The sequence below is a fragment of the Rhinopithecus bieti genome, unplaced genomic scaffold, assembly GCF_001698545.2.
Source record: "Rhinopithecus bieti isolate Rb0 unplaced genomic scaffold, ASM169854v2 scaffold_41061, whole genome shotgun sequence".
NCBI classification, from domain to species: domain Eukaryota; kingdom Metazoa; phylum Chordata; class Mammalia; order Primates; family Cercopithecidae; genus Rhinopithecus; species Rhinopithecus bieti.
The window spans coordinates 242,861-254,433 of NW_016816717.1; the positions used below are offsets into that span (position 1 = coordinate 242,861).

The 11,573-nt window shown below is 36.2% G+C and overlaps 1 protein-coding gene across 5 annotated transcripts in view; it reads right to left on the reverse strand.

Moving 5' to 3' along the window:
* Positions 1-11,518, reverse strand: part of LOC108517316 (protein FAM227B) — a 208,261-nt gene extending 196,743 nt beyond the window's left edge. For 3 of the 5 annotated variants that reach the window (XM_017855178.1, XM_017855175.1, XM_017855177.1), the window contains exons 1-3: positions 11,305-11,518; positions 5,720-5,842; positions 2,288-2,341 (exon numbers count right to left, since the gene is read on the reverse strand). In XM_017855178.1, coding sequence (XP_017710667.1) covers positions 2,288-2,341; positions 5,720-5,770 — 105 coding nt within the window. In that variant the 5' untranslated portion in view covers positions 5,771-5,842; positions 11,305-11,518. Of the gene's footprint in view, positions 1-2,287; positions 2,342-5,719; positions 5,843-8,528; positions 8,699-11,304 lie in introns of all 5 variants that reach the window. The other 2 variants (XM_017855176.1, XM_017855179.1) reach the window with 2 other exon arrangements.
* Between the last annotated feature and the right edge of the window lie 55 nt (positions 11,519-11,573).

Below are 11,573 nucleotides of genomic sequence, written 5' to 3' on the forward strand. Positions count from 1 at the left end.
TTTTTTTGAGACTGAGTCTTGCTCTGTCACCCAGGCTGGAGTGCAGCAGCACAATCTCGGCTCACAGGAAGCTCCGCCTCCCAGGTTCACGTCATTCTCCCGCCTCAGCCTCCGGAGTAGCTGGGACTACAGGTGCCCACCACCACGCCCGGCTAATTTTTTTGTGTTTTTTAGTAGAGACGGGGTTTCACCATGTTAGCCAGGATGGTCTTTATCTCCTGACCTCGTGATCCACCCCGCCTCGGCCTCCCAAAGTGGTGGGATTACAGGCGTGAGCCACCGCGCCCGGCCAGCAGTCATTACTTTTTTACCATCGTCTATTAGACAAAGACTTTGTATAGCAAACAAAAAATTAAACATCTAGTCATTTTATTCCTGAATATTTTCAAATATCCAATAGTTTGGCAATGTATAAACATACTCAAACCATAAAAAATAACTACAGAATATGAGTATTTGGTTGTGAAATTCAGACAATAAGAAAAGATTTACAGATAAACCTATAAATGACAAAATGATACAAATGGATATGTTTTTTTATCAAATGCTATCTGATAAAAATTGAAGGCTATAAATATAGCCTTTGAATACAAATATAAATATGTCCTTTGCATACAAAGATGATACTACTGACATACTATTAATAATACATGGTTTGATTTGGTTTTATCCTATATTTAGTGAAGAGCTGGCATAAACCTATTATCTTGATTTGATTGGTATCATTCTCAATTTAAACACAGGGATTACATATTTACTACTTCAAATAATTAGAATATTTTATTTAAAATCATAGGTCCTCAAACATGTATAATAATACAGTCTCCATTATTTGCTGAATTTAGCTTAATTTTAACTTAAAACTTAAAACATTAAAAAGTCCTGAAACATTGTCATTAGGCTGCAGCACATTTGCATCATTATTTAAATCAAAATAGTTACAAAAGTTTGTCCTAAAAGTATTTCAACATACTTAGCTACACCATGTGACTGAAGTAAACTTTTGTAACTAGGAATGTTTTCATCCAAGCGCAATCCTTTCCCAAAACATTGAAAGTAAAACAAAACAAACAAACAAACAAACAAAAAACTTATCTAAACAAATATAAAAACAGAAAATATATATTTAAAAGTAGATATTTCTGAAACTACATTGTTAGCAGTTTAATCACAGCAAGCACTATTTATATTTAAGCATAAATAAATGTACATTATTTATATTTCAATCCACTCAAAATACAAACATACCTCATTAAAAAGCCATCTTTTCTCTGTTTTCTATACTGACATGTTTATTCTGACCCTTACTTGATATTCCTCAATGCAAAACAAATATGACCTTCACACTTGCAGGTGCATGGATCGAAGGGAAGACTTATAGCAAGTCCAAAAACTCCAGGCGAAGTCAATAATTAAACATAACAATGGAAACTGAACTTTCAACAGGAAAACACATTTTGAATTTTTCACTCTGATTCAATAATCAGGGAATATTGATGTAACACCTCTACAAATTACCTGTCTCAGGTGTGGTGCATAAATAAATGAGGTAAGTAAGCATAATTGTTGGATATTCTTTAAGGTGTAAATACGTAAGACAAAAATCTTACATTAACAAAAGTATATAGAAATGTCTGTATAGGGCTAGAATCTTTTTTTTTTATTATTATACTTTAAGTTCTAGGGTACATGTGCATAACGTGCAGGTTTGTTACATATGTATACTTGTGCCATGTTGGTGTGCTGCACCCATCAACTCGTCAGCACCCATCAATTCATCATTTATATCATGTATAATTCCCCAATGCAATCCCTCCCCCCTCCCCGCTCCCCATGATAGGCCCCAGTGTGTGATGTTCCCCTTCCCGAGTCCAAGTGATCTCATTGTTCAGTTCCCACCTATGAGTGAGAACATGTGGTGTTTGGTTTTCTGTTCTTGTGATAGTTTGCTAAGAATGATGGTTTCCAGCTGCATCCATGTCCCTACAAAGGACGCAAACTCATCCTTTTTTATGGCTGCATAGTATTCCATGGTGTATATGTGCCACATTTTCTTAATCCAGGGCTAGAATTTTTTTAATGTGAAAAAGAGAATAGAATGTTGACAAGAGGGAAAGACTACAACATAGAGCCTACTCAAAGGACATAAGTATTTATATACACACTTTCCACACTGAAACATATTTCAGAAATTTCTAGTCTTAAAGTTTGTTCTAAGCCTTCTACATCTCCATAACTGATATTTTAAAATGATGTATTGGCACAGAAAATAAGATGCTCTACTCACCCAATTTTGAAACTTCAAGAATTCTTCAATGCTCCTTGGAGGTTCTTGCATTTTCTAATAAAGTAATATCAATATTGTTCATTGGCATAAACTCACTAGACTATTCATAATATTTACAAAGAATTTACTCAAATGAAAAAATACTCTAAGTTATCATTTTTAGAGCAGGAAGATATCATAAAATGTTCACTTTGTACCATCCCTCCACTTTGAAAAGGGACACATATAAATGTTTAAATTCTTAGCCTCCAAACCAAATTTTATAATAGGCTTCCCTCTTATACACTAGCCCTAGAGAAAAACTCCACATGAATCTTGCTTAAGGTCCTCATTTCAGATTCCTAAAAGAGTTCCAAGATATTTTGGGCTATCATGGATAGTCTCTATAATAAATCCAGAGCCAAAAATATAATATGTTCTTGCTGAGAAAGTATTTTAAAAGGTTAACTACTTACATAGTTAAAATAAATTTAAATGTTTGGATGTTCCAGTCTAATAGAAAAAAATCACATTTTTAGTAGTTTCTTTGTGATTTCAAATGTATTCAACATTAGACAAACTAATTTTAATCCAGACCACACCTTTCTCCTTTGTGCCTTAGAGACTTTGCCTACATTCTTTCTTCTGCCTAGAAGTCTCCCTTTCCCAAACCCTCTTCTTCCAATTCTTTCTTGGCCTTTTTAACTCTTACTTCAAATAACAAATTAAAAGTCACTTTGTCCATCAAGCCTTTCTTATCCCCCAAAGTTTTCTCCATGGTAAAATACAGCAGATTATCTCTATGAGGACAGAAACTATGGTGCAATCACAGTTTCACACACTGGCTGGTTCATAGTCAATGCATAATAAGTACTTGCAGTGTGCATAAATGAAAGCATAAATGAGTAGATGAATGTCAGAAATGTATAGGTACTTGAAAAATAATAAAAATACTTCTAGAGAATGAAAATCCAGTGAGAAGGCAAAAATAAGAAGAATTCAGAAGTCTAATGCCCTAATATCCATGGTGAGATCACTGAAAAGATTGTATTACATTTTTATTTATTAAAACACATATTTCATATCAATATATAAAGCGGTCAAGATTACAGAATCACAAGTCCATGTTTTAGAAAAAAATTTCTAAAAAATAATTACATATTTGAGTTGGGGGATATTTCATTCATCTAAATGTATGATGAGTATAAGAAAATATATAACTGATAATACACGAAGAAGATAAACAGTGTATGTGACAACCATTATAGAAAATGAGTATTCAGTGAGGGTTAAAAAATTAAACAATTGAACTCATGGAGATAGAGGTAGAATGATAGTTGCCAGAAGCCGGGAAGGGAATGGGAAGTGAGGGGAAAGTGGGTATGGTCAATGGGTACAAAAATATAGGGTCAAGCACAGTAGCTCATGCCTCTAATACCAGCACACTTTGGGAAGCCAAGACAGGAAGATTGCTTGAGCCCAGGAGTTTGAGACCAGCTTGGGCAACACAGCAAGAGCCCATCTCCATAAAAAAGAAAAAAAAAGTAAAACAAAACAAAACAAAACAGAGTGTCCAGGCATGGTGGCTCACGTCTATAATCCCAGCACTTTGGAAGGCCAAGGCAGGTGGATTGCTTGAGGTCAACAATGCGAGAGACCAGCCTGGCCAACGTGGTAAAACCCCCGTCTCTACTAAAAATGCAAAAAAAGTAGCCAGGTGTCCTAGCTACTCGAGAGGCTGAGGTGGGAGAATCACTTGAACCCCAGAGGCGGAGGTTGCAGTGAGCCAAGATTGTGCCACTATACTCCAGCCTGGGTGACAGAGCGAGACTCTCTCTAAAAAACAGACAAATAAAAACAGCTAGAGAGAATGAATATGATCTAATATTTGATAGAACAACTGGCTAACTATAGTCAACAATAATTTACTGTACCTGTTGAAATAAATAAAAGAGTATAATTGGAAAGTCTACAACACAAATAAATGATAAATGTTTGAAATGATGGATACCCCACTTACTCTGATATAATTATTATATACTGCATGTACCAAAAGTTATCTCATATATGCCATAAATATATATATACTTACAATATACCCTTAAAATTAAAATAAAATTTAAAAAAGGAAAACAAACGTTTAGACAGAAGCAAAGATGCATAGAGATGTGAAGAAAATGTTATGGGAAACAGGGAACTCTAGAGCTAGTCAGATTGAAAAGAGTGAGAGATATGAGAGATGGTATGCACAAAAGGCTTTCAGACAGAAAAATACTCATGATATAATATCTTCAGGGATAGTGGGTACAGCAGTTTGGCTAAAAGGAATTTGAAATACATTTAAAATGTACAGAATTAAACTTAATGAAAACAATTTAAGTATTGACTTTTTTTCTTGTAATGGCTGTCAAACCACTCCAAGTACAAAGCACAAGTAATATGCACATTTAATTAAAGGGAATTAGAAAAGTGGATTAAGAAAGTCAAACTTGCATAGTGAAGTTCTAACTAATTTCAAAAATTCCATGTTTCTCTTGGGGTAAAATTAAAATAAGGTAAAGTATAAATTAAACAGATTTCTACTTTTGGTAGGATGTAGAAGGATATAAAACACCTATACTTCCATGATAAGAGTAAGACAAACTTGGACAAAAAAAAATCATACTTTTCTATGGGGTTAGTGAAAAGTGGTGAATGCCAGGAGGCAGGACCAGTTAAATAACCTGTAAACATTCAGAGTTCCTTGTTCAAAATTATTAAGAGTTTGAAGATAATAACATCAGAGCATTAGACCAAATGCATGGTACTTCTCAGCATAAGGCCCTGTGCAACTGCAGAAATTGTAAACCCATGAAGCTGAAAACAAGCATAATTATTCCATAGAACTAATGTTTATGGTTTCTTTAAATAAATATAGAAATTAATCCTCCTAGTCTTAAAATTTCAGAAAGTTACATTGGTCTTATCTGAGTTCCTTTCCCAGAAAACTAACCATCAAGCCTCCCAGATAGTGTCAAGGAACTAAAACATACCACATCACTATATCTTGACAATTAGCCTCTAGACTCCTTACCATCACCCATCATGATTGCCTAACTGACCACCTGTTTCCTGTTAACCAACTCCTCCTCCTTACCACCACTCCCTAATTTCTGTTTCCCCACACATGGTTACATTTCTTCCCTGCTCTAAAAAACTCTAAGTTTAGTTAGTCAGGGAGATGGATTTGAGACTGATTTCCCATCTCCTCGGCTTCAGCACCCTATTAAAGCTTTCTTCCTTGGCAATACTCATCTCAGTGATTGGCTATCTGTGCAGCAAGCATCAAGACCTAGACCAAACCCTTGGTGTTTCACTAACAAAGCCAGCTCTACCTGGGAGCCCTGATTACCTAAAACTCCAAGAGAAATATAAACTTTGTAAGTGAACATAAAGCTGTGGAAGCTTCCTTACCTTGGGGCCAGCTCTGCTGCTCTTCCTTTGACATGTTCGTTGGCCTGCCATGGTACAGTAACTTTGCAGAAATGAAGAGAAATCAGCTGGGTCTTAGGCATCAATGTGAGTTGGGCGACCAAACTGGGGTATGAAAGACACCCAAATGCAAAAATAAATGACTCAGCCAAACAATCCCTTTCCCCTCACCTCCAAACCTCACTTTTGACTTTTACCAAGTCATATAGTTTAACTCTGTATCTCCACTCAAATCTCACGTTGAACTGTTGGAATCCCCAGTGTTGGAGGTGGGGCCTGGTGGGAGGTGACTGGATCGTGGGGGTGGTTTCTAAAGATTTTGCAACATCCCCCTAGTGCTGTTTTGTGATAGACTTCTCACGAGATCTGGTTGTTTAAAAGTGTGTAGCACCTCCCCCTTCACCCTTTTCCTCCTGCTCCAGCCATGTAGGACGCGTCTGCTTCCCCTTCACCTTCTGCCATGATTGTAAGTTTCCTGAGGCCTCACCAGCCATGCTTCCTGTACAGCCCGTGGGACTGTGCGTCAATTAAACTTCTTTTCTTTAAAATTACCCAGTCTCTGGTAGTTCTTTATAGCAATGTGAGAATGGACTAATGCACCAAGAAAGCAGCAGGGGACGAGGGGCTGGAAAATATATTCTGCTCATGAAGCTGGAGGTTCTACTATGTCATATGAAAAAGGGCATGCATATAACAAGAAATGGACAAGGGAAGGCTAATAATACAAGCTATTATACTGTTTATAAGAAAGATTGGTCTGAATTTTTCTATCTTATAATGTGAAGATTTGGAATTAAGGCTATTATGGTCTCAAAAAAAAGAGTTGGTAAATGCCTCTGTTTTTTCTATTATCTGAAAGAATTTAAAAATCTGAAAGATCAGTACTATTCCTTCTTTTCTTCCTTAAATGTTTGGTGGACACTGCTAGTTATGTTCCCTGAACCTGAACCTGAAATTATGGGGGAGTTTTAAATTAAGGATACTGTAATGGACCTAATCATGCCCCCACCCCAAATTCATATGTTGAAGCCCTAACACCTATAACAATATGTGACTTTATTTGGAGATGGAGTCTTTGAGGAGACAATTAAGGTTAAAAGAGGCTAAAAGAGTGGGGCTCTAATATGATTGGTGTCATTATAAGAACAGACACCAGAGAGCTTGCTTGCTCATGCTCTCTCTCCATATATACACGAATACTTTATCTGTGAAAATATCTAGAACTGTGAAATAATAAACTTTATGTTGTTTTAAGTCACTTTGCTTGTTTGCTGTTATAGCAGCAATAAAAATATGAGAGTGCATTTTTTTTTTAGTATTTTGCAGATGTGAAAAATGTCACACACTTAACTGATGCTCTGTCTATATAAGAGAAGACGCTTTGTAAGGACGTGGTGAGAAGGCAGTGGTCTACGAGCCATGAAGAGAGGCCTCACTAGAAACTAACACTGATAGCACCTTGGTCTTGGACTTTTGGCCTTTAAAACTGTGAGGAAAATAAACTACAGTTGTTTAAGTCATCCACTCTGTGGTACTGTATTATAGCATCCTAGGTAGACTAATACAGACATAAGCTATCAAAATTAATATAGGATCATTCAGCTATTCTATTGCTTCTTAATTTTGGCAAATTATCTTTCAAGAAAAATTAAAATGTCAGGTATTTTGATATATTTATTCTTAATATCCTCTTACTATCTTTACAATCTGTAGTGTCTGTGGTGATGTTTCATTTTTCATTTCTGAAATTTGTACTTTTCTTTATCTTGGTCAGTCTATCTAAAGGCTTATCAATTTTATTACTCTTTGCAAAGAACTAGTTTTGGCCTTGTTGCTTTTCTTTAGTGCACATTTGTTTTTAATTTCATTGATTTATTCTTATCTTTATTGTCCCTTTCCTTCTTTAAATGTTTGAGAAACTTCCAATGATAAACCCTGCTCTACTATGAAGCTGAAGGCTTGACAATTCCTGTTCAGACACCATGAGGCTTTCTATCACCATTTTAATCCCTGTATTTCAAAATGGATAGAAAGTTAAAGATTATTAGATATTTACAGAATAATTGTGAAATAAAAAACATAAAAACAAGAAAATAGAAATCCAAACAAATGACTAAAAATAAAATCTAGGCATGTACAGACAATGTGGGGAACAGAAGGAAACTTCAAAAAAGTCTTTAAGATTCTTACAGAGCTATAATAAGATAATGCATCCCTGAAACCAAAACTTCATGTTATAAATGAATACAGAATAAGAGAAAACGCAAAGTACAAATATAATGATATAAATTATCCAACAACAGTCTAGTGAAAAACAGCTGAAGAAATCTTCTAGAAACTAGAACAAACATGTTAAAGTAAGCAAGAATCAGAGGATAAAAGAACAATAAGTTAGAGGATTATGCCAGGAAAATGACTTTCAATCTGTAAATTTAAATATAGACAGAGCATCAATTAAGTGTGTGGCATTTTTCAGATTTGCAAGATACTAAAAAAAAAAATTATCCTCATATTAGTTTCTTATTGCTGCTATAACAAACAGTCAACAAAGTGCCTTAAAAAATCACAGTTTATTATTTCACAGGTCTAGAGGTCAGGAATCTGAAATAGGTCTGCAGGCCTATGCTCTTTTCATGTTTTGTGTGTGTGTACGTGACGGAGTTTCACTCTTGTCGCCCAGCATAGTAAATTTACTTGCATAACAAAAAAATGCAAAATATCGATGGTTTAATACACATAATGTTTTTTCTCCCAGAAGATCTTTTGTGAGAAAGGGGCTTCTAGCAGTCACCTGCTATCCTTTGCTCAGAACTCCTCCCTCTATCTTCAAAGCCAGCAGTGTAGAATCTTCTCCCCTCTCTTGACATCTTGTCTCCCTCTTATAAGGACTCTTTGATTATGTACAGCCATCCAGACAATCCAGGGTAATTTTCCCCATCTCCTTAATCATATATGCAGTTCCTTTTGCCATATAAGATAAAATATCAATAGGTTCTTAAGATTAGGATATAGACATCTTTGGGGGCTATTATTCTGTCTACTACACTCCTATTTACCTTTTTTCAGAAAGGCATTAGAGAATGTAGTTCATTTTTAAAAAGGGATTAAACAAAAAAAAGGAAACAAGTGATCTAACACACAGGAGAACAGTATTACATTGCAGAAACCAGCAATCCTGAATAAACTAAAGGTTGTAACGCTGTATCTGTAAGGAAAAAAAAATCTACTGGATTAACTGATGTATTTCACTGTGATGCTTTAGCAGTTTGCCAAAGTGTTTGAGGACAGATTAATAATACGTTAAAAATGGCAGTTATTAAGAAAAAGGAAAGTAAAAGGCTGTATTAAAAGTGAATGTGATCTTAGTATACTATGTGCCTTGGGGTTGAATGACATTTACCTAGACAGTAGTGATAACACTAAATGTTGATTTAGCCAAAGCCTATGATATCACTATATTGACAGGTAAAGGGACAAGAAGAGTGTATGAGGTAGAGAGGGAATGTTCACACACTTGGAGGTGGTGCTGTTATAAAAGACCTATATCACTGCCTTCCATAGGAGAAAGTCAATGGGTAATGTCTGAAATTGGAAAACCAAGAAATTACAATGTAAGTATATTTAGACATAGGGGGTAACAGACGAAATATTTAAAAGACTTGAATTTTCCTTTGGTGAGCAGAATTGAGAATAGAGTAGAAGGGTTGGGGACTACAGGGTTTTCTTTAACCTCAGAATGTGGCAGACTGTTAGTGCTCACCAAGATGTGTGTGTTTCTCTACATTTCCCAGGATCCCCTGCAGTTAAAGTGGGGGCCTTGGGACTAAATTCTGGCCAATAGAATGTGGCCAAATTGATATATGTCATTTTTAGGGTTGACCTTGGGCGATTCACCATACTTTCTTTCTTGTCAGATAAGCTAGTCCTAGAAGGCAGCAGAACCATTAAAAATAAAAACATTTGGCCTTGAATTTAACATTTCATCCGACTAGAAATAGCCAAAATGGATCTTTTGTGAGAAAAAATAAAATAAAAAACATGTATTAAACTGTTGATATTTTGGGGTTTTCTGTTACAGAAGTAAATTCACTATGCTGATTTTAAAACATCGACAAGAATTATTTGCCAATCCTTTGAGAACAGGGATCTACGTCTCCTTTCCTAAAATGGAACAGGACTTTGCCACACTTGTAAGCAAAAGAAAGTGAGGGAAGTAGCACCGTGTTACTTTTTGAGGCAAGGTCAGAAAAGGTCAGGCAATTTTTGCCTTGTTCATTGCAACACTCCCTTTGGAGCTCTGAGTTTAAGCTAAGAAGTCTGACTACCTTGCTGCCATACTGTGAGGAAGCCCCGGCCATATAGTTACAGAAGCTCTGCTAGCATGCCTACTCTAGTCTTTCTGAGTTACCAAAGAAAAGCTGATGACTGTGCCCTACTGACAACATCACCTGTGAACATAACAAAATGGTTGTTTTAAGCCACCATATTTTGGAGTAATTTATTACATACAATAGCAACCCAATGCTCAATCTAACAAATAGTATCATTTACTTTTTAATCTGTGCAATTTAACTATTTTGATAAAACTTAAAGAGTTAAGCTAAAAAGGAAAATGGGTGTGAATTACTTATTCCTGGCTTATAGACTTCGCTATTCTACTTTCCCTACCCAGAAAGTTCACCTTTCTCCCTAAATCACTGGCTTTCAAACTTTTTAGAGTTTGAAATACACTAAAAAATACATTTTACAAACAAGCCGTAGTGCACACACACATGCATATATATAATTAAAAGCTCCATACAGTAGTACTTTACTAAGTAACACTAAATTTACTTACATGCGCTGATATTTCCAATCGATATTGTTTCAATTTTTTTTAAGTGTAAAAGAGATTTCCTTGCTTACAAATGGGTCAAGACCTCCACTAATGGGGTCCCACACAATCCCCTTTCCAGTTGAAAACACTATCCTAAACCTAAATCATTCTTCAAGGCCTTACCCAAGTCCGAAAAAGAAGCCTTTATTGACCACTCCATTCTCAGCTTTCTTGAAATTCCTGTAATTTATTCAGCTGCATTTTTTATCTCAGTAGTGAGAATATTGCATTTTCTGTACTTAAATTTAACATGCTTTACTTGATATCGTGAGTACTTCTAGGGCATTGTAATGTCCTTTATCTACCACTCGATAAATTCAGAGTACTCAATAAAACATTGCTCAGCATTTGACCATTGTGTTTTAAAATCTTAGTTGTTAGAGTGCACTTCAGTTTGGGCATTCTTTGGGGAGGGGCACGGACAAATGTTCTAATAATTCATCCACATATTATACTTCAAACTGGAAAAACACACAAAATAGTCTTCACGCTATATGCGTGTTTTTATGCAAACTAAATCATAAAGATACAAATGATTTTTCTAATAGCTTTCATTACCATACAGCGCACGAAATAATGATATTGATATAGCCACGAAAGAGTAATATAACCAAGTTCTCATAACTAAAATATCTTTGAGGTGGGCAAAATGCAAACTTTTCTCTGGGATCAACATTTCTTCACAACTCACTGCAACTACGCCTTGAGAGTATGCTTCGAGAACCGCTTCCCAATTATGCTGTCCCAGCAAGCATCGGGAGGAAACCGGGTGAAAGGCTGCGAGGCTTGAGGCGGGTCCCAGACGAACGCGGCCCTGCCCCACGCCAGAGCCTCTCAGAAGTGCGACACCGTCGCTGAGAGGCTGAGGCGGAACTTCCAGTCTAACCCCGCCCCGCTGTCGTCCCAGCCTGTTGCTTAGGCCGCGCGGTCTGCGTTGTGCGCGGCCCCGGCCCTAGCAAC